The sequence below is a fragment of the Stegodyphus dumicola genome, chromosome 6 (assembly GCF_044657685.1).
Source record: "Stegodyphus dumicola isolate Sdum_Otavi_A_Nest chromosome 6, ASM4465768v1".
NCBI lineage: Eukaryota > Metazoa > Arthropoda > Arachnida > Araneae > Eresidae > Stegodyphus > Stegodyphus dumicola.
The window spans coordinates 211,796,325-211,820,623 of NC_140773.1; the positions used below are offsets into that span (position 1 = coordinate 211,796,325).

The 24,299-nt window shown below is 30.8% G+C and overlaps 2 protein-coding genes across 11 annotated transcripts in view; one reads left to right on the plus strand and one right to left on the minus strand.

The window, feature by feature from the left end:
• Positions 1–8,187, plus strand: part of LOC118188149 (coiled-coil domain-containing protein 148-like) — an 87,843-nt gene extending 79,656 nt beyond the window's left edge. For 7 of the 8 annotated variants that reach the window (XM_035358505.2, XM_035358513.2, XM_035358508.2 and 4 more), the window contains one exon: positions 7,871–8,187. In XM_035358505.2, coding sequence (XP_035214396.1) covers positions 7,871–8,029 — 159 coding nt within the window. In that variant the 3' untranslated portion in view covers positions 8,030–8,187. The remainder of the gene's footprint in view (positions 1–7,870) is intronic. The other variant, XM_035358512.2, reaches the window with a different exon arrangement.
• A 33-nt stretch (positions 8,188–8,220) lies between these two features.
• Positions 8,221–24,299, minus strand: part of LOC118188151 (polypeptide N-acetylgalactosaminyltransferase 13-like) — a 52,620-nt gene continuing 36,541 nt past the window's right edge. For all 3 annotated transcript variants that reach the window (XM_035358516.2, XM_035358515.2, XM_035358519.2), the window contains exons 10-13: positions 23,926–24,065; positions 18,180–18,278; positions 14,020–14,154; positions 8,221–8,844 (exon numbers count right to left, since the gene is read on the minus strand). In XM_035358516.2, coding sequence (XP_035214407.1) covers positions 8,698–8,844; positions 14,020–14,154; positions 18,180–18,278; positions 23,926–24,065 — 521 coding nt within the window. In that variant the 3' untranslated portion in view covers positions 8,221–8,697. The remainder of the gene's footprint in view (positions 8,845–14,019; positions 14,155–18,179; positions 18,279–23,925; positions 24,066–24,299) is intronic.

Genomic DNA, 24,299 nt, shown 5'->3' on the forward strand with positions numbered 1-24,299 from the left:
CTTGCAAACACACATCACTATTGTTGCATTACTCTGCCTGTGGGCTGCAGTTGCTCAATACGAAAGTCAATCCTCTCACATTAAACTCCGTCAGTTGTTGCTATGGCATTCTCCACTGTTGATGAGGCATATTGACCACTAATGAAACATTCATTGCAGACAGAGGACGATAAACAGAGTTCAATGCAACTTTACAGTCCTTCATATACATGGAACAAGTGGCTGGTTCTCATTCCACGCATGCAGAATTGCTTTAGAATTCTAATCATTTGCATGTCTTACCTCACTTTATTACATTTCCTGTCAGTTTAGTTCAATACGTATTATTTCTTCATGGTGCTGCAATTTTCACAAACATTAGTGTACTTAAACATGAAGACTGGTTTTAATTTTTTAGCCCAATGACTATCACCAGATATCTTTTAGTGTGTAGTGAAGTGTTTAAGGAAATTTCATCATTTTGGTTGAAATCCAACTATCTATTTTTCAAACTTACAAAAAAACTAAAACATTTCCAATGTGAGGATCTTCAATGCATTTTCAAGCGAGCATCTTTTACATTTCTCATTCAGTATTTATTTGGCAGTGTAGCAACACAAAGATGGTACAATGGGTAAGGTAAAATTAAATTTTAAATTCTATCTGTTTAGCATTGTGTTTATCTATTTTTTTATCTTAGATTTAAAGATTTCCATTGGATTGTATTACAACGAATATTTCAAACAACAAATGCCCTTTAGGTACAATTCCCCTTCCCCAATGGTAGGCACTAGCTGTTATATGCATTGAGCACTACTAAGGCCAGAAACAATGGTCACTTTATTATGGAGGCGCCTAATAGGTGGCCACTATATGGGCCACTATTGCTTTCTAGAAAGAGACAGACAATTTATGTCCACGCCTTCTCCGAGATTTGAAACCAGGCCCTTCAGTACAAGAGTCAGACTTGCTAGCCACTTTCCCACCTGGGAAGTCCTTCAGGAACAAATTAAAAGTTTTGAATTGAAGTTTTACTGTATTATGAATAAAAAAAAAAAAACTTTATATGATGAAATACACGCAACTTAGGATGACGTACATTTCTAGTTCATAGATTATTAACTTATAAATACACTATTAATAAAATAATAATGCATAAAATCTATAATTTATTACTTTTTATTATGGCATTCATTATTTATTTATTGGTTTTATATACAGCTCATGTGAATAGTTTTAAATAAAAAAATTGTATTTAAAAATAAAGCTGAAATATTTTAAGATAATTTTTTTATTTGTTACTTTGGCATACTTAACTTATCTTTAGGAGTAATCGGAGGCTAAAAATCAGAAAAATAATTTAAAAAAAAAGTGAAACTGCTATTCAAAACACTTTTTTTTTTCCCCTGATTTTCAGTTTTGAGAGACAGAAATAATGAAAGCTTTTTTGCAGAGGAAAAATCATGAGCGAAATGAACATTTTTATAAATATTTAATTTATAAATTATAAAAATTTAACTTACCAAAAAAATAAAGAGAAATATTTTATACAGAAACGCATAATTGTTAACAGAATGCTACTACAAAAATACTTTGTCACTCATGTTTTTACCATTTATTAGCATATAAATAAGTAAAATGCATTTATTAATTGAAGAAGAGAGAATTATATAAATATAAATCACACAAAGCAATTTTTCTTTAAAATAATTACTCAGTATTTTACCTGGTTGAATTTATAACATATAACTGTGGGATGAGGTTAGGATTAAAATAGAGGAAGGCAGTGACATTTTAAAGGTATTTAATGATGAAAGAATAAACATGATTATGGTATGTACAGAGTGAAAGGAAGTAAGATAAAAAGTCTATTCATCATGAAACGGAATCACATCATCAATTAATATTGTCAAATGGCACAGTTCAGCTTCATCCATCGCCATGTCCATCGGAATGGAAGTCTGTCCATTTCCTCACGCAGCTTGAAGAAGTATCTCGCTACTGTAGCTGTTGCCAGATTTGGGAAAAGGCGGATGAGTTGTAGGAGCGAATTACCACACGGCCATTCTGCCTTGCCAGGCGTCCTCGCCTGTGGGGTGGATCTGAAAAGAAAGAAAGAAAAAAAAAAAAAAAAAAAAAGCAGAGAAAGTGAAAAAAAAAATCAATGTCCAGGTGGCGAATGTTAGCTTTGTGCACCACTAGTTCATCTTATGAGCACAGGTTGACATCATAATGGTGTCATCATGGCGTATCTTTCGTACTTCGTAATAATTAGAGGGATGAACTGTCTCATAAAGATTGAAGAATTTGGGACGAAGTTTAAGTCCAAGTTTCAGTTCAAGTCGAAGATTCAGTCCAAGTGGAAGCTTCAGTTCAGGCTGGATTGTCATTTGGTGTCCAAGTTTATATTTGCAGGCAGGTTTGCGATGTTTCTTATACTGTCGTATATGTGCTTGCTGTAAACGAAGGAGTTTCCGTTGAGCTTCAATGTATAATGCAGCCTTTTCATCATCTTGCTGTGTCAGCAATTTCATTGTCTTTGAAGTTCGTTTAAATTTTCTTCGTTTATACTTCCAGGCTCTTTTCTTGCATTTCTTCGGGCTTGAAGCAGATAAAATGTATGAAACAGTAATTTTGATTCCAAGTATTTCAGCATTCTTTGTTGCTTCAAAAGCTTCAACTGGAATGTTAGAGACAAGTTGTGTCCTTAGATTATTTTTCTGTTCTTTGGGAGTTTCTTCTCTTTTAGCAGGTGTTTTCTCGTTTGCTTGATCAGCACATGCTTGTTCAAACTGATTCAGTTTATTTTTCACAGTTTCTTCAGTATTCTGCACGTTTGGATCATTATCGACATCATCATCATCATCATTAGTCTCATGACTGTCATCAGCATCTTCATTGTCATCAACATCATCTTCATTGACATGAGCTTCATCAACAACAGCAACGTCATCTTGATCAACATCATTAACATCATCTTCATTAGTGCCATCATCAGCAACATTAGTGTTATGATTGTCGTCATCAATATCATGATCTTGATCCATGTCGTCGTCTGCATCATCACCATCTTCATGAGCTCCATGATTGGTATCAGCAACATCTTTGTTATCGTGATCATCCAATCCAAATTGTCATCATCTAAATCCAATTCTAAATCGTCATGTGCAGCATCATCATCATTTTCCTTAACTGTTTTCTTCAACTGAATTTCATTTTCTGAAAATCCTCCATAGCAGTGTTAACTTCGTGTGGGTTGTGAGGAGTAATGATATGTTGAACTTCTTCGAGAATTTCCGATTTTGAGATGTGTGATCATGAGTAACATTAACAAAAATTTGATCATTATTATTGCTGCATAAATGAATACCATCTTTATCAAATATAAATCGAGTTTGTTGCAAAAAGTATATTCCAATAATCGCATCAAGAGGAATCATATAGTCTTTTACTACATGGATTTTAGCAGGTAAAATAGTGTTTTCAATTTGAATGTAGTCCTGAAAGAATGCAATACTTTGAACTGTGTCTCGGCCAAGCCCTGAGAATATAATTCTGGAAGGATGTAATGGTGGAGAACCAATTTTGCGGTATGTTTTCTCCATAATAAGTGTTGCTTGTGATCCAGTGTCATAGAGAGCAGTTAATCGAGTTCCTTTAAGTTGAATATCAACATGCATCGGATGTTTAGAAAAATTTTGAGCAGAAAGTGCATTTACAGTGCTATCAGATGTAGAACAATTAGGAGCAGATTCCGTGGTAGAACTACCAGAACATATGGGACAATTGGAATGAACGTGACCATAATTTTGGCAGCCATAACAGAATTTGCCATTAGATTTATTAGGACAAGTATTGCTTTTGTGGCCTTTCAAACCACAGGAATAACATACTGGTTGAGTGTCTGATGTACGCTTAGCATCAATTTTAACACTGGGAAAGGAATTTGTAAATTTCTTTGGAGTATTTTGCTTCAAATTTTTTGAATTGTTAAAGAGTTTTTCATAAATCTTCAGTTTTTCTTTAAATTCAGAAATGGATTTACAACTGTATAAAATTATTTTGTTGTTTGATGAATCAGGAATACCGTTTATAACATAATCAATCAAAGAAGAATCATCCATGAAACCTTTGTGTGTGAGGTCTCTCATAGCTAAAAAATATTCTTGTAAGGTTTCAGATGTTTTCATGTGGCGAGATTCCATTATTTTATGTAATTGAAGGCTATTAATTTTTTCCGAAAATTCATCTAATAAATGGTGTTTTAATTGTTCCCAATTAGTAAATCCACGAATTCATCTAATTAATGTTAAAGCTGGACCTGTAAGACATTTTTTAACAAAAATTACTTGGTGTACAGGATTCATGATTTCATAGAGATTAAAAATATCTTCTATGTCAGAAATAAAAGTTTCAACGCTGTAATTATCCCGAGAGGAAAAAGGTTTGATCAAATCAACAATGTCTTTTAAGCCAAAACATTGAAACGGAACAGTCTGTGTTTGTGAAAGCAATAAAGTTCCAGGCGTGCTTTCAAGAGAGATTTTTGCCTTCATTTGTTTACATAAAGATTCATTGGGAGTGTGATTAATGGCTGTTTGGACGACGCTATGCGTCGAGGGTGAACTTTGCACCAAAGCTTCTTCTTCAAGGTCGCTGTGGTCGGCGGAATCTGATTTTAATAATGAGACATCAGCTAGATTCGTAAGAATATTGTTAGCACAGTTTTCAATATCGGTGGAAAATTCTAAATGCAGTACGCTACATATGGCAATTAAATCTGTGAGAGAAAATTCTTTGATAATTTTTTGTTTCATATCTTCAAAGTTAAATGGTTTGGGAAAGCCAGAAAAATTGCGTAACCTAGCACGATTTTGCTGATCACCATCTGAGCCAAAAACTAAACGATGTAGAAGCTTGATATGCTTTGTACTGGCAGTTTTTAATGACTGTGCAATGTTGGGATAATCGTTAAGTGTAGCCATTAGTTATCAGTTTTGTTTTTACCAAATATGAAATTCTACAAAATATGTTATGTTTCGATTTCATCAAATGTTATTTATCTGGTTTCAGAAATTAGTATACTAAAATATACTCTTAATTTTTCATATTCTTCAAAATAATATCAATTCTTCTTAGTATATTACACAATAACTATGATGGTAAAACACTCAAAAACCATAAATGAAATTGTGAACATATGATTCAAACAAATAGTAAAATATATCGTCAAACAAATCTTCTTATAAGACTATGTTAAGAATGAAAAATAGAATTTCACGTTAAGATATGATATCAAAATTAATAACTTAAAATAATATTCTACATCCTTGTAAAATATAGGCATCACAAGAAATAAGAAATTTATGCACCAAATTCGAAAACGAAAGTAATTCTTCAAAGTAACTTTTTTAATGCATCACAATTCTTAAATAGTCGGCAATGGATTTTCATCAAAGTCAAATACCTTTAGTTTATTCACTTAAACTTCATCAAAACTGTTTAATTAATTATCATCAAAATCAAATGCCTTTCGCTTCTTCAAATAAACTTCACAAAAAGGCGTCATCAAATATTTATAATAACTTGAAAGAATATTACTTCCTCATTAGTATTACTTCATCAAATAAAATTAGCTCTACTTACGTGCTGATGAATCACAACAACTGGGATCTTGCGATATTATTCCATAGGCTTCCAAAGTATTCCATCATTAATAGCTATATTCGGAATGTTATGTGGTAGTCTAGGGGGTTTAAAAAGCTGAAGAGAAGAACAGATTTTAGTTCAAGGGGTCGAAAGAGTTCGTGGGGCCGAGTCCCCATGTGGGATGAGGTTAGGATTAAAATAGAGGAAAGCAGTGGCATTTTAAAGGTATTTAATGATGAAAGAATAAACATGATTACGGTATGTACAGAGTGAAAGGAAGTAAGATAAAAAATCTATTCATCATGAAACGGAATCACATCATCAATTAACATCGTCGAACGGCATAGTTCAGCTCCATCCATCGCCACGTCCATCGGAATGGAAGTCTGTCCATTTCCTCACGCAGCTTGAAGAAGTATCTCGCTACTGTAGCTGTTGCCAGATTTAGGAAAAGGCGGATGAGTTGTAGGAGCGAATTACATAACAGACATCTACGTAACAGACAGTTCATTATTTTCAACAGACAATATTCAATAACCATTTACTTACAACAGAAGGATCATGAAGAAATCATGCATAGACTTTAATGAACACATGCACTATCCCCACCATACATTCTGTGTTTTAGGCTCACAAGTTTATTTTAATTGTCTATTCCTGGGCTTAAACTAAATTTCATTCACTTCCCTCATGGAAGGGGATTTCTTGTGAAGAATTTTTCATATTTGTGCATTCTTTTTTTGTCTATTATTCTATTGCATCTTCTGCATTTGCAATAAGACTTTTCCAAATGTGTGTATTTAATTATGGCAAAGCACACTAGGGCTATCTGCCTAAGAGGAGGGATGCCTTTCGTGGAGGACTTTCTAAGGAAAACTGGCTTGTATTAACGTTACACATGGGGAAAACCATGGAAACACCCATGCAGCCAGCCCGTTCGCGGGATTCGAACCTCGGACCGAACTACCAGTGTTCAGCGACTTTACCGCTCGGCCGCTGGTCATATAAATAAACTACTTTTTTAAAACTCAATTTGATTCAAGATTTTCAAAAGTAAAAAAAAAGGGGGGGGTTCCTAGCAAATTTTAGTTTAGTTTTAAATATTATTTTACAATGTTATAACTAAATACTCTTTAATTAAAAACACAGAAAACAAAAGCTGAAAGGCACTCTTTATAAAATAAATATTCGTTTGAACCTGTATTTACATTTTATCTCAATAACTGTTATGTACCATACTATAAAAACTGATATTAAATAGTGGCAGGATGAAATTCATATTAGGAATTAAAGCAATTTCATAGGTTACTTAGACACAGTGAAGTTATTTTAAAACAAGGGGCAAAGAACTACATATGGCTAAAGTCACAGCTTATGCTGATACAAACCATGTCAGGTTAGAGGAGCAGACAAAAAGTTCCTAAAGTATTTCATTTGCTATAAATGTAAATAAAATTCGTATAAAGGATAATAAATTTAGGAGAAGGAAAGCATTCATTTGAATTGATTTATAGGAAAAGTTAAACAATTTTTAACTAATTTTAATTTCATTACAATCTATAAATATAAAACTTCTACCAGAGTAAAACAATGGCAACACTGAAATTTAAGCTTAAGCTTAAATATACATAAATATGCATTGTTCGAGCACTCCTACCTTTCTCCAAAAACTTGTCAAAACTCCTAAAAGCAAAAGATCAATATTTAATTATCTTAAATAAAAAATATTATTATGGACACTTTTTTCAAAATAATATGTGGGTTAAGGGGTCAAATTCAAAATAAATTATGAATATATTGTTTAATATTTTACATTGAATAACAATTGGTAAAATCACTTTTTTTGGGAGAGGGGGCTCTGGCAGTAAAAAAAAAAGTTGTTAATTAAGTATTTCAACATTTGTCATTCATGGTATACACCTCTTGTTTATCTCCATGTGGACAGAAATGTGATACCCAGAAGCATTCTGATTCAGCAGTGAGCATTAAAATAAAAAAACTCCAGTCTGAAATGTAAGTGAGAGATAGGACCACTATGTATATATTAGGCCTTTATAGATTTCTCTGTATTAATACTTGAAAGCATGTACAGCCTGTTTCAAGCAAAATATACACATTTACAAAAAAGAAATGCTCTAAAGTTAAATGTTTGTGACACAGTTCAGCCTAATTTTAGTTTTATTGTATTTATAATAAAATATAGTTCTAATCTAGCAATTAACAGTATTAATTTTTTTAACAGGTACACAGAGATCCTCGAGTAAGATTGGAACAACAGCTCCGTGAGGCAGGACTTTTAAATTCTGAATATGCAAGACATGTTTTATCACAAATGCACCCTCCCCGAGAACCTAGGAAAGATACATATTCTTCACTCTTTTTACAAGAAGATGAAAATTAATGTTAAAGATCTTTATACATGAATATTCTAGTCCATAATTTCAGAAAATTTATTTTGTCTTAAAAAATATAATACTTCTATGTAAAATTCTTACCTGTAAAAATATTATACATATTTTTCCCAAATTTGATATGTTCAGTAAAGAAAATTTTCTTAAATATGTATAGTGTATGTATATAAAATACTACAGGTTTAAAAAAATAGATTTTATTATGAAAACCAACTTCGCATTCTAGGCTCAACCAATGCACATACAATGCATACATGGTATAAAAATTGTCAATTTATATGCAAACAAAATGAAATAAGTTTCTACAAAGTTAAGAAAAATGGAATTTAATATACCAAATACCATGATCAACATTTAAATATTTCAGAAATGTGTTTTACTTCTAGCATTCATGAAATACTAAAATTCAGTATATATATTAACAAGTGGAATGTTAAGATGGAACTATTTGGAAATTCATCTGGTTTAAATTTACTAACACAACATTGACTTAAGAAGTTTTCATTTGGCATATAATTTACACATCACTTGCTGGAATGAGCTGTGTTCGTGAAATAGGTTTGTTTTCTAGTAAATTTACTTCATAAAAGGAGTCTTGTACTTTGCTCATCACAGATATATTCCAAATCAATACTGCAAAACATATTTCATTCAATGGCTATGAAGCCTGCCATTTAAAATTACTACTCATGATCCATTTTTGGGATTGTCGACCATCACATTTTTTTAAAGTTGGAAGTGTTATATCAGAATCATCTGGTTTGTCCAGGCAACGACCAGTCTGAGAATGTATGATGGTTTCATCCTTTAAACATAAAAAAAAAAAAAAAAAAAAAAAAAAAGAATGTATAAAAACATTTTCTCATATGATACTTTATTCAAAATAACTTTAAATATTTACCATATTTGACGGCATATAAGACGCATCCTTATTTAGAAGGCTACACACAAGGGAAAAAAGTTTTAATAGTCTGTGCGACAGCGCGGTACCACAATAACTTAAAATGTGGTTTCTTTTAGTTCTCACGTTTCATAAAAGCCAAATACACAATCATTGAATGCAATTACCACACATATTTTTATTAAGGAAAATTAACAAACAGCAAGCTATTCTGAACATGATATGTAAATTTCAATAATGAATAAATGAATGAACGACAAGCGAACAAACATAATACAAAATAAAAAGCAGAAACAACAAAAACACAGATTCAAGGAAAACGTTACCTATCATGAAATTAGACTTTAATAACTTTCAAAACCATAAAAATCCTTTTCACTATCATCATCATCGAAAACGAGAATATCGTCATCACTACTGTTTCCGTCACTGCTACCATCACCTTCTTCGAATAATGCGTCGTCTTCTGTTCTGTCAAGAGCATTACTGATTCTGCACATCTTAAATGACTTAACAATTACTTCAGCCTTTACGTCCTCCCAAGATCTTTTTACTCACTCGCACACTTGTAAAATAGAGGGCCGCTTCATTCTACTTGAGGGTATGAGGGCGTGATGTGGCTCTCCTATCCACCGTTCTCGCACTTTTTCCTTAAATGGCTTATTCACTGATACATCTAAAGGCTGCAATTGCCTAGTCAGTCCACCAAGAATGACAGCTATCTGGGTTTTTAATTCTCTCGCTTTATTCTTTATGGTTTCAGTTCTATGGGTGCTAAACTGATCCAACACCAAAAGAGAGGGTTTTGAGTTCACCAGGTCGCCTCGCCCATACGTTCTGTAACCACAGTTTCGTTCCAGCTTCGTCCATCCAGCCTTTCGGATGAACGTGAACAATTACACCCGTTGGAAGTTTTCCTTTCGGATGAGTTTTTCTTTTGAATATGAAAAACGGCGGTAGTTTGTGCCATCAGCACAACATGTTAGAACTACTGTATATCGGGTTTTTTCATGACCTGTGGTTTTTATGGTTATTGATTTAGACCCTTTAATACTCACAGTCTTGGATGGTACATCAAATGTGAGTGGAATTTCATCCCTACTTCCTATTTGCCCGAGCTCAAAAGAAGTTTTCTTGCGTGCATTTATGACAAACCTATGAAATGCTAGTATTTTTTCTTCATAATCTGCTGGCATTTTCTGTGCAATAGTTGTTTTTGTGTGCACCAGTCCTCACACCCTGAAAAGTTCCGATTCCCATGTTTTTCTGCAAATCCTTTGGCGTCATTGATTATCGTTTTGGTTGAAACATTCATCCCAGATTTCCTCTTATCTATCACCCACATTTTTATGCCATTTTCAAAGTTCAGGCCAAGATGGAGCTGGTCATCGAAGGTTATGTTTTTGTTTTTTAGCAGTCTTCAGTTGATCTTCCTGCAGTCACCAAGTACATATCATTTTTTCGGTAGGTGGTGGACCAAAATGCCTTACTGGTGCTCTGTTTCCATGCACTGTAGTGTAGTTTAACACTCCTAGTTTATACTGAATTGTATAGCTTAATCTCTTGTTTCCTGTAGTCATATTTTCCAGGGTATTTTTTTTAAACAAACAGTTTTAAGCACTGATATCGATACGTTTATACAGAGTAGCACCGATACCAACACGTGTGTCGGCTGAGTCAAAGAAAGTCTATGTAAAGAAGGAAAGGCTCCATAGATGTAATGTGACCGTCAAACCTGTTCGAACTTCGACATAAGCTTTGACGCTTTTCGGCAACAGATATTTCACGTATGTGTAAAATAATTATGGCAGATGTAGAAAAAGTTATATGTGTCTAGACCTTTATCCGGGCTAAAAATAGCATTCAGTATTGAAAGTTACCCTGTGTCCTTCACGTATAAGACGTAGGTAACTTTTTTGAGACCAAATTTAGGGAAAAAAGTGCGTCTTATATGCTGTCAAATACAGTAATCATTAATTACTGTTTGGCAATAAAACAAATAAACTCATATTTTCTTAATCATAAATAATTAAATTAGAAATTGCGTGTGTATGTGTTATATACACAAACACACAGAGAAAGAGTTGAATGCTTCCTTTTTAAAGCAGACATCCCATAAACACTTAACTATATTTTCACATCACATACTGAGATATTATATTAAGTTTTCCAATTCTGGTGACAAATCTCGATGAATAAGGAATATTCTGATTAGGAAGTACTAGAATATGCACAATAGTCTTTAATAAACAATTTAGTGTGTCATGTTAATAATAACACGTTCACCTACAGATCCAAAATTATGGAAAGCACAAGATATTTTCATATTCTTAAATATTGTCATCCATATATCGAAATTGCTAATATATTTAACATATAACATTAATTAAAATTTCTTTTTAAAAAACAAATCAAATATTTTTTTTTTTTTTTTTAATTATGTTAGAATATAATATGAATAGTAAGTAAACAAATTCATTTGCACAATACGTCTTTTCTGCCATAGAAAATATCACAAAATACTGAAATAAATATTTCATAATAATTTATACTAAGAAATCTTTCCATATACCATCTCCAAGGAACACAAATTAAATTTAAAACCATGAAAGTAAAAATTTTTTAGAATGTAAATAGCATTTTAAATAGTAATTTCAACTCTTGTTTACAAATTGGCTAAGAAAAGTTTTTAATCGCATTAAAAATCCAAAACCAAAAGTAAATTTTAAATATTGAATAAAGATTTCTTACTATAAATTATTATGAATTATTGGTTTATTACTTTGCAGCTTTAGTGTTTTTAGGCTTTTTAATTTACTTTATTTTGAATTTATATTCTAACTAAAAACAGCTTTTAGCACTATTTTAGTAACTGCCTACTCTATGTATTATCTCCAAGAAGAATTCCAATTTTCTCGCCAATTAAGGCTAAACTTTTTTAAATAGAAAAGTGCACTTTTACAATAACCCTTTTTACTTCCATCACTTAATACTTGAATTTCCAGCCATTTGGTTTTAAAATTTTCAAGGCAAGTTTGTTAATTTTAATATAGATCATCAGTTTAAATCTGATAAGATGGCATGCAGAAATTATAAAATTAAAAATATGAAACCGTAATTTATGAAATAAAGAACAATTTTGATCTAAAGGGTATCAAAATTTACAAAAAAAAAAAGCTTAATATTTATTTGTTTACTTTATTAAACATTTCTTTCAATGTAAGTTGTTTAAGTTGCTTCGTTTTATGTGATAATACTTTCTCTTTAATTCTATAAACAGACATAATTTCTTCTTCAGTTACAAAGTTCCGCTGTTCAAGTCCTATAAATTGCTGTGTCGAGAATACCGACTAATTTGTCAATCGAAATTTTTTTGTTTTCAATAACCTCTGTGTCACTTTCTTCACTATCGGAAGCGAATTATAATGAGGAGGAATTCGATTTAAATCATATCAAAGACGGAGTACATCAAGATGAAATACTACATTTAGTAAGGAATTATAAGCCAAATAAAATAAAAACATCTGCTCTGAAGATAAGGATAGTGCTGACAGATCAACTTCCAATTCATTGCGCGCTGCGGTGTTTCCACACCACACACCCGAAGATGAAAATATAGAAAAGGCAAAATCAAAGTTTAAATTCATCAATTCTAATGAGAATGCACAAGCATAGTAAAGCAATGCAGTTTTATATAATTATACTAGTCAATAGTAAAGCAATGCAGTTTTATATAATTTCTGAGTAAGCTTTTCGTACGAATTTAAATAATTCTTGCATTTAAACTTGTATTCTATATTAAGATTTAACTTGAAGTTAAAGTAGATAATTACCGAAAGAATTAGTTTTTTGTAGCGTAGTTTACGTGAGATGAGATCTCTTTTGGTCACGTGATACGAACCGTCGAATCAGGATGTTGAACCATGAAAGCATAGTAAATTTTAAATTAATGTCTTTTTACAAAATTTTAAGCCATACTAAAATGCTTATGCCTTCAAAATAAAAAGTTCTTAGAACTAACATTTGTTAACATGTTAGTTCATGTTAACACAGAATCATGTAACATGTTAACCAACGAATACTGTATGCTGTCGCCAACAAAGTCTGCTTGGCGAGATTTGCGGCGGCGAAATGGAAAAGTACCTTTTTTCCCTACGTAGGTATTATTTCATTAGTATTTGCAATCTCTATCACTAATCAAGATTTGAAGCATTATTTAAGATTTCAAGAGAACCAACTTGCAAATAAACAGAACTTCAATTTATTAATTTGCCACTGTTTCCATAGCAAACTAAGATGTAATTTCATGCATCAGATTAAAAAAAATGCTTTAATTTCAAAATGAGAAAAAAATTACAGTTTCTTCTTTTTCACTATTTGTGCATTTCAGTATCTTCATGAGTTACAGAATTTGCTAATGGCACTCTCCCCATAACAATTTTTGAAAGCAGATTTCATACCACTTAAAAAAAAAAAAAACTCATAGTATAGTAAGCTAATATCTAAAAAAAAGCCCTTTAAAATTTTAGAAAATTATTTTTTTTTTAATTATCAATCTGATCTTTGTGCTCAATTTCTACTTCAATGCCTGAAACAGTTTCAAGCTATACAATAAATTTATTAGTTCAAGACTTAATTCATAAAACTTCAAGATGCAGAACAAATAATGTGTTAAGTGAGCTGTTCTGTGTAGTAATTTAAAAGAATAGGGCAGTGAAGTTGCTATGGTATCATTCCATTTTAAAAGTAATGCAACATACAAGATTTTGCACTTCTTTAATTTAAAAAAAAATATATATATTATTTAAGATATTTATGTGCGTATCCTCACTAGCGTACTTGCCCACAAAGTTTGAAAAAATATTAATCATAAATGAAGGAAAGAATTTTTCTTTTGCAAGAACAGAAAAATTTGTATAGTAAAAATAGTAACATTTTTACAGTGTTAAAAAACACTGTAAAAATGTTTAAAAAGCACAGAAAATTGTCTAAATTAGTCCCTTTTTTCTTTTAATTAGCATGAATAATAAACAGTTATTTAGCTCCATTAAAATTTGAAAAATACTGATTCATTCTTACCTGTTTATCATAAGACCACATCTGGTTACCACCCATACCATGACATCGTAAAAGCTTTACAGGTCCATCACTTGATGCAGCATCTAAACAATTGTCATCTGACATGATTTGCTGGCGTTTCGTGTACGCAAATACCTAACAATACATCAAATGAGCGTTTGTAAGAACTGTTTCTAGACAAATTTTGTAAACTTGAAAGCTGTAATTCCATTGTTTATTATTTATTTGATATAGTACAAAGATTAGTAAGATCTTATCTGAATTCAAAGGCAATTCCTCACCTACTTTTCAACTTTTTTTTTAACTTTTTATTTCAAAACTTAAACTCAACTAAGTTTAAAAACTTGGGTTATTTTGCTCTGCTTTTAAATAAAACTGATTATTTTACAACATTTTCTACACTTAGCTTTTTCCCATACTAAAAACTGACACTGTATTCAATTAAAATTAACATCTCTGAAAACATTAACATTAACATCTCTGATGAAAAACATTAACATCTCTGATGTACATACATATCTGTATGTACATCAGAGATGTTAATATCACATTAGAATCAATAATCACTATAATAATATCACGTTAGAATCAATCTTTGAAGTTAAAGTATGTAATACTACCAAAACTGAAAACGTTTAAGATAGAAATTCAACAAGGAAGATTATGCATAAATCATTCATAAACTATCAGGCTTTCTAAACTTGAAGTTCATGCCCTGGTAATTAATAAGTAATTTTGCCAGTTAATGTGAATTGAAGAAGCTACAGGATGCAATACAAAACACAAGTTATTGTATACTGAGTGACTTGATAATGTAATTCGAATTATTTCATTCCTATGGAAACAATAACCCCTGACAGCCCTCATCTGCATTCAGTGAATTTTCACCTCTAGATTTACTGGATAGTATTCCAATGCTAATAGCAATTTATTAGATGCAATGTAAAGGTAGCTGACATCACAGGCAGTTAGATTGTATAAATTTGATGTTAAAAAAAAAAAAAAAAAAAAAAAAAAAAAAAATGAGGCTTGCTATGAAAAGTGACTTAACAATAGTCGAAACTAAATAACTCCTTTTTAAGAAAATATAATATATCCTGAATATATTCCACACTAATAAATTTTATACCTAATGTATTTAGGACTAAATTATTAAAATCATTCATTATATATGTATGTATACACACACTAATAAAAATTAATTAATTAATAAATATAAAACCATGCCTCAGTTTCTTAGAGAATGTTTAGTAAGTCAAAAATAATGTTGATTTATACAGTTTTATTTACACTTTGATAATTTTTTTAACATACAGAAACATCCATGTGAAATTTAATAAATATTTTTGACAGCTTATATTTACATAATTTTATAATTTTTTAAGAAAATGCATTTGTCACGTGAAAATAAAAGCTTTCTTTTAAAAGTATCCAAACTTAGTTTTCCCCCTCTGACAGTTAATGAAACACAGAAGTTGGCTTCTGTGTTTCAAAGTAGTCAGTAGATATGAATATGCATGAAGATTCAGTAGTGTGGCCATAGGTTGTTTAGGGCAAATTAAAGTACAGTATTAATGCTTCAAAGAAAGCTGTTACTGGTCAAGGAGGAATTCTGGCAAGAAGATTCAGGGGTATTGCTATAGGCATAACAGAAATTGAGTACCAGTGTTTCAAAGAAAGGTACTTACTACTAAAGGAGGAAATAAGTTCTGATGAACAAATAAAAATGACCAGGTAGTTCACTAAATGCAAATCATCATGATGCTATTCAAAATTGGAGAAATCAGTACTGATTTGATACATTTTATTCAGATACACAATCCAGCCCAGCACTTCTTAAAACTCTTTTCATTCATGACCCCATACATTGAATATACAATAAAGGTATAAAGATAAATATTTTCTCATAAGTAATGTATTTCTTTGGTAAACAATGTATGTAAGAAAAGCAGTAATTTTAGGATTTGTTCCATGCATATAAAAATTAATAAAAGAAAATTTTGATGGATGTGCTTTTCTCTTCTGAATTAAAAATTAAATCTCAGTGCAATATTTGATGCTGCTAGATGTAGAACATCTTCAGTGTTTTTCAGTATTGAATAATATTTGGATTTAAAAAGCTTTAAGCTGAAAAAGTTGTTTCACATAAGTGTGTGGTGCAAAATAGCAGAACATTTATTGTCATTTCAGAAGTTGTTGGAAATTCAGTTTTAGCTCTGAACTAGTATTCAGTCAAGAATTTTGTAGAAACTCAAGTTTTAAGTTTGAATCACATGATAGTTCAACAAATTTCACTTGGACAACTGATTAATCTCATTAACATCAAAAATGATTTCTGAATCCATGATACCTTCTGAAATCAAAATCCGATATAATGTATTTACATAACTGTGTTATTAAGGCTTTTAAGCAATCTTTAATCATTTTTGTAATTGAAGTTTTACAATTCAGTTGTTGTTTTATTTATTTTTTATTTATTTTATTTTATTTTATTTTTTTAATTACAGAACAGTCAATAGTCAAAAACATTTCAAATGAATCATTTTCCACTCTATTCTTTCAAATGTTGATCTTTTAAGCAAAACTCTTAACTTTATCATTCGAAATAACTGCATTTTGCTATTTTTTCCTTGAATAGACTATTTGAGATCATTTAGTTTCTCAGAAATTGCTGAGGAATAGTACACTTGATAGCCTTTGAAAAAGACCGACAAGATTATACTTTTGTTCGGTTAAAAATATAATAATTTCATCTTTTACTAACAATAATTTTAAACTTTGCCCTCTTGACATACTTCTTACTTCTGCATGTATTAATAAATTTTTGTATTAGGAATCCATAGTTTTATAGAACTGAAAATAAAGTGGATATTTAAGGCAAGGCTTTCAATAAATTTTTATAATTTTGATAGTATCCTGAAGCATCAATATCATTCAATTCCATTGTTTATTTATTTATGCATTTTGCTGAAAGGGCCTCCCAATGTATCAGCCAGTAATGTAATGTAATTACACAATCATTACTAGCATCTTTAAAACATTATTTAAAAACCATATTTTCACGCATCATTGCTTTTGCACCATCTGTGCATATTCCAATGCAATTTTCCCATTCTAAAACTTCAGTTTTAAAGTCTCACCTTATATAGTACAGTTCGTCAAGTTTACTATATATGTCTTCCACCCTTGCATGTTCTTCCAAAGGACAGCAAACCAACAATTCTTCATCGATGTTTTCTTTATAAATGTATTTGACACACACACATATATATATATATATATATATATTGTTGCGTGCATACGGGTTCGTTATGAAATGAATGCACAAGTCCGATGAAAAATGAACAAAAATTTATTATTATAACAACAGAAATGCTTAAATTTTCTCAAATTATCATGCAGTATCACAATATCTCACAGTAGTTATCTTTTAACTACTTAAATGTACGATAGAACGTAATTCGAAACAGCTAAAGAACGCTAATCCGCGAATTCGCTATAATCAACAGCAGCAGTTTTCTAAACAACAGCAAAGCAACTACTACAAACTGAGATGTTTTCCTCCTTTTATAAGATTTTAAAATCACGCGCTAGAATTTTCCAGTACTTTCTCGAAATCAAAAAGAGATATTTATTTATTTAACGCACGCGCTCTTGTATTTTTAATTTTTCCGGCTTAGCTTTCTTTTAATATTCGTCACGCGCTGCACTGCGCGAGAAATAAAACCATTTAATTTATAATTGAACTAACATTAGCTTTTTAAATACCAAATTCGTAACAATATAAACAACTGAACTATTTTTAAAATATCAGTTGTTTCATCCAACTGAATTGTAAATTTTTGTTTTTCTTTAAGTATAGTAATAAGTTAATTGAAACAGTCATTGCTAATTTTAGAAATTAATGGCAACAACATCATTTGATAAAGGAGTTTACTAAATTTCATTGCCATATTTCCTTCCATGAAGTATTTCTAACTACTATTTTTCAATAATCCATGCAAAAAATATCTTCATTAACTATAGAAAGGCAGTTACTTAAAATGAAATTTTAAAAGTAATTTCTCAATATTGCTAAAAAGTCCTGTTACAAGAGAATGAAAGTATGGACACGAATTATTACAATTCACTTTTTTGACAAGAAAGTAAAATAAAATTACCTGGTTTCCACCTAATCCATGACAAGAACCCATAGCTACATTTTCACCACTTTTCCGCCCAAAGGTATCAAGACAATTTGCAGTTTCAGCATTCTTAATCTGGGGTAATTATATGATGTAATTAGTTTCCATTAAAGATAAAAAAAAGTAATAAAAAAACTGTGGCAAACATTTATGTAAAACAATTTACCAACCTTTTTCTTCCATATAAAAGCCAAGGATTTATGAAACATTAAAGAAATTTTGTTTCACATTACTTGAAACATTAAATACATAAGTATACATACACACACACATATACATATAATTTGCTCAGGTAAGTCTTTTAATTATTTGTTTTCCCTAGCCTTCATCAGATATACTTATGAAAGTTCAATTACACATGTTTTTATCTTCAGTTTCTGGAGAAAGTTATAGTTTATTGTTTTTAAAATGTTGCTTTCTGAAATGCAAAAATATTTTTTTTTTTTTTTCTACTGCTTTATCATATATAACAATTCATTAGTTTTTCATACACGAAAGTTTTAACCAAGTTAAAATCACATTTGTATTTCAATTATGAAAACTTTTCAATATTTTTTTTAAATGCTAGTACTTTAATGGCCTAAATGTAAAACAAATAGCATTTTTTAACAGAGCTACAAGACTAAAAAAATGAGCTTCCATATTAGATCACCACATGCCTATAGATATTTTACAAGAAATATAACTAATTATTTCATATAAATACATTAACTTGAGGTAAAAGTATAAATATGCTTTCTTTTAATCTGTATGTTATAAGATAAAATAATTTTTCCTTTTACATTCTAAGCATAAAAGACAGCTTTAGTTTATCAAGGCTATTTTAAAGAGGCATAAAAATTTTACTTTCAGGATAATTTGATAATTATGTTTTTCAAAGCTAATGTAAAACTAATAATATTTGGCATCAAAGAAATTTTAGTACTCGCATGTTTCACAGAGCTATTTTCATTAGCTTTTATGATTTTTTAAATATTTCATGAGTAAGTTTTATGCATTTTAAAATGTAAACCTAATTAGTATCACTTAGTACATTACAAAAATTTGATGATAATTACAAACCTAGCTCAGTAGTAGACAATATAACAATATATACAACTACTGATATATTAGGGAACTGTCCATGGTAAATCAAATGGTCAATTAAAGAAAGAAATGAAACAAATGAGGTCAAACAAACAATTAATATAATTAACAATATACTACAATAATACTACAGTCAAAAGTCGTTAATTCGGACACCCATAATCCAGAATGATCTATAATCCGGACCTCAAAGCTACAAACTTTCTGCGCATGCGTCATATTGACGCATGCGCGTAAGACCTTTACGGCTGCGAATATATTTGTGTGCGTGCGCAAAATACACGTTTACGAGTGCGCGTTTAATGTATAACGGACGTTTTAAGCTAAGCTAAAATTATCTATTTCAGTTAATGTTGCAGATTGCGTTATTCCTTAATCTTCGAATTGGATCCGGCTTATTATTTTTTGCAAACTGTTAGAGCAATTTTATAAAAGTAAGCTTGAACTTTCGATTATGTCAAATAGAATTTCTGATATATATTTCCTAATATGTAAAGGATTTACAAAGCGAAAGTATATTTCGAAGTTCATTAATCAAAAAGTGGAATTGCTGCAAAAAATGGATAAAGGCATATCCTTTGTTTATCTAAACTTTAACGTTTATTTATCTAAACTTTGCTTATCTTTAACGCCGCGGCGGACGCGCTATCAATTGGAAGTTGATCTGTCGGCACTATCCTTATCTTCAGGACAGATGTTTTTAATTTATTTGGCTTATAATTCCTTACTAAATGTAGTATTTCATCTCGATGTACTCCGTCTTTGATATGATTTAAATCGAATTCCTCCTCATTATAATTCGCTTCCGATAGTGAAGAAAGTGACACAGAGGTTATTGAAAACGAAAAAATTTCGATTGACAAATTAGTCGGTATTCTCGACACAGCAATTTATAGGACTTGAACAGCGGAACTTTGTAACTGAAGAAGAAATTATGTCTGTTTATAGAATTAAAGAGAAAGTATTATCACATAAAACGAAGCAACTTAAACAACTTACATTGAAAGAAATGTTTAATAAAGTAAACAAATAAATATTAAGCTTTTTTTTTGTAAATTTTGGTACTCTTTAGATCATAACTGATCTTTATTTCATAAATTATGGTTTCATATTTTTAATTTTATAATTTCTGCATGCCATCTTACCAGATTAAAATTGATGATCTATAATCCGGAATCGCCGAAGTCCCGACGAGTCCGGATTAACGACTTTTGACTGTAATAACTAATTCAGAAGTCAAACAACAAATATCAGAGAAATATCTTCAAATTTTCACAGGGCTAGTTTCGATGGTTTTACTGAACCACCATCGTCAGCTGCAAAAGCACAAATGAACGAGATAGAATATAATGATCAGATAAGATAAGAAAGCCTGGACGAAAATAAGCTAGTAGCGCTATCTGTTGGTGAAACCACAACTAAAACATAATTTCTTTAAAGGCTGAAGGCAAAGATGGAATGGAATTAGGATCGTTAACTAGAACAGAAAGATTTTTTTGAATGTGAAATGCCTCTAGATGTTTTTTTAATAATTTTGCAGCAGAAAAACTGAAAGTGTGATTTTCGGGCCAACAATGTTGGGCAACAGAAGACTTCTGTGTTTCCTTTTTTCTAACATATGCCTTATGTTCCTTGACGTGAAATTTTAAGTCTCTCTTAAGTTTGGCCAATGTAAATTAAACCACACTGGCAAGGAATCCTAGAAATACCCCAGGAATTCATATCTGGAATTGGGTCCTTTAATATGGAACTAGGAATTTTATTGATGGGAGAATAAATGACCCGAAAATTAAATTTCTGCAAAATATGAGCAACTTTATAGCTAATTGATGGAAAGAAGGAAATGACAACAGAATTTTTATAATCTCCTAAAACAAAAGTAACTTTTAGTGTGTTGAGATGAGAATTTTTTAACTGCTTGATTAATAATGTTGGGGGAAAAGCCCCTGTCAACAGCTATTGCTTTTAAATAATTTAGTTCCTCATCAAGGGATAGTTTGGAGGAGCAAACTTGAAGAGCACAGAAAACATAGGAATAAAATGAAGCTAACTTTTGTTTAGTCGGATGACATGATTTAAAGTGTGGTGGAAGGCAAACCGATGAAATTTTACGGTAAATCGTAGTACTGAAGTTGGAAGTGTTATGTATGACCAGAATGAAGAGAAGTGAAGAAGTGACCGTGAGAGAATTTCTCTCACTCAACTCTGTTTGAAACAAACACATTTTGTTTTCCAAAATAAATATTACAAGCAAACTGAGGGATTAGCCATGGGAAGCCCCCTCAGTCACATCCTGGCTGATATCTACATGCATTATTATGAATCAAAATTGTTTGAAATTTTAAACTTCGCGGTATGGTTCCGCTATGTAGACGATACTTTTACCCTGTTTGAAGGTAATCAATAAAATTCCTAGTTCCACACTCAAGGACCCCATTCCAGATATGAATTCCTGGGGTATTTCTAGGATTCCTTGCCAGTGTGGTTTAATTTACATTGGCCAAACTAAGAGAGCCTTAAAATTTCAGGTCAAGGAACACAAGGCATATGTTAGAAAAAAGGAAACACAGAAGTCTTCTTTTGCCCAACATTGTTGGCCCGAAAATCATACTTTCAGTTTTTCTGCTGCCAAAATTATTAAAAAAACATTTTCCATTGGAGAATTGGATTTCTAGAGGCATTTCACATTCAAAAAAATCTTTCTGTTCTAGTTAACAATCCTAATTCCATTCCATCTTTGCCTTCGGCCTTTAAAGAAACTATGTTTTAGTTGTGGTTTCACCAACAGATGGCGCTACTAGCTTATTTTCGTCCAGGCTTTCTTATCTTATCTGATCATTATATCCCATCTCGTTCATTTGCGCTTTTGCAGCTGACGATGGTGGTTCGGTAAAACCATCGAAACTAGTCCTGCAAAAATTTGAAAACATAACGCTGATACTTGTTGTTTGACTTCCGAATTAGTATTTGTTCGGCGTGTTATTGTGTCTTAATTATACTAATAAATATTTATCTGTATTTTCAAGCATTTTCAGCTACAGAATAAGTTCTCTTCAGTACGTAAATTAAATGCATATTCAAAATTTTGTCTCTCAAACACACATGCACATCCTCTTTCTCTACCTGTTTCTTCCTCACATCGGGGAGTGCCTGCTGTTTCTTACATTACTATAGTATTTCAATAGAAGTCAATGTGAAACAGAAGATTAATGGCTAGCCACTCGATTAACTTTTTACAAGTGAGCAGTTTATTATTATGAAGAGATTTAACAATATGTGTACAATCTGAATTATATTCAATTAGATTACAAAGTGTTTACAGATACAAATAACTAAAAGATACTATTATATGATCTGCTAACCATTGCTGTTATCCTATGTATATTTTCCTTTCATGTTTGTGTGTTTTACAAATATGGTTCACAATAGCAATTTTTCCATCATTCTGCAATAAGCAAATTTAAGTCGTCCCTTTTTTTAATGATAAAACCTATTAGCATTCAACAAAATGGCTGACAAATTTCTAGAAGCCAAAGTAGGCAAACTGGCCAGATAATTTTGACTCTAACTTCATGCAAGACATATGGGACATTACAGTAAGAGCTGTTGCAAGAGAATTTTTCATTTTAGAGGATTCATATCTTAATGGAGGACAGGTATTTCTTCCCCAAGTTCTAATTAAACACTTTATTAAGAACATGAAATTGCATTACAATATGCTACAAGTTAAAGACGGTATTCTCTACATTAATGCAAAAATCCACTTTTTCTTCCAAGATATTCACTTTTCCTAAAATTTCCTTTTCGTGCATTATGTCACCTTTATTTATTTCCTGATATAATTTTGAGATGTAGGTATTTATATTCAATTTTTTAGTTTGCATTTATGCATTATGATATTATGTACTATCCCAAATATGGAATATCCGTTCTTATTTAACAATTTTTCAAAAAATTAGTAATTTTTAGGCACGTAAATGATAATTTTTAACACCAATACAGCTGATTTTGCAAAAATAAATCTTTGCGACAGACATATGTAACAAAATTATGCAATAAAAATGAATCTGCTAGAACAATAAGGAATAGGCCAACAGAAAAGTGAAATCACATACCTATATTTAAAGTGTTATACATGATTGCAATTTTAAATAATGAATAAACATTACTGTTAAATATTTTACTTATGGTGGATGAAAAAGTTACATTAATGGAGAGTAATATGATTGGTATATAAGTTTCAGAATTTTTGAAGAATGAATAAATATTAATATGAAATATTATATTCATTGAAATAAAATCACATTTACAGACATTATATGATAACTGTGATAATTTTAAAGGTAAAAAGAACACAACAAAAGGCTGAAAAAATAAATAAGAATATTATGCACCAATGAAGAAATGGATTAGAGGATTTTTCCTACAGATATCTCGAAAAAAATCAGCTCTAAAGGTAAAAATTAATTCAGATTTAAATGGTTTGTTCAGTATTTAGAAATCACAGGAACATATTCATTCAATATTTGTTTTCTAAAAATAATTAAAAGCTATTATCCCATAACACATACATAGGTAATCAAACACAAATAAATATCACATAAATCATATTAAAATCAAAAATATATTAACTTACTTCACCAAGATAATAATAATCAAGTGGCATCTGTGATTCTGGGTAGATATTTTCCAAATACCAACGAAAACTTTTGCACTTTAAATTTTTCCGAAGTTGTTTTCTCTCAGACAAATCCCCAATATCAGCTTGTCTAGCACCTAAAATATAGTTTTAAAAAATAACTAAGTTACCGCATTCTATATATTGCTCTGTTTGCATGCAGGTTTGGAATTGATTGAAAACATACAGAACTGATGACAGCTTAATAAAATTTAGTTTACCAAAAGAAATACATTACAGCCTTATAACTTTCCACAAAAATACTCATACAGCTTTTCTCGGTATCACAGAGAACAACTAACATCAACAGAACTACTAAGAACATTAAACAC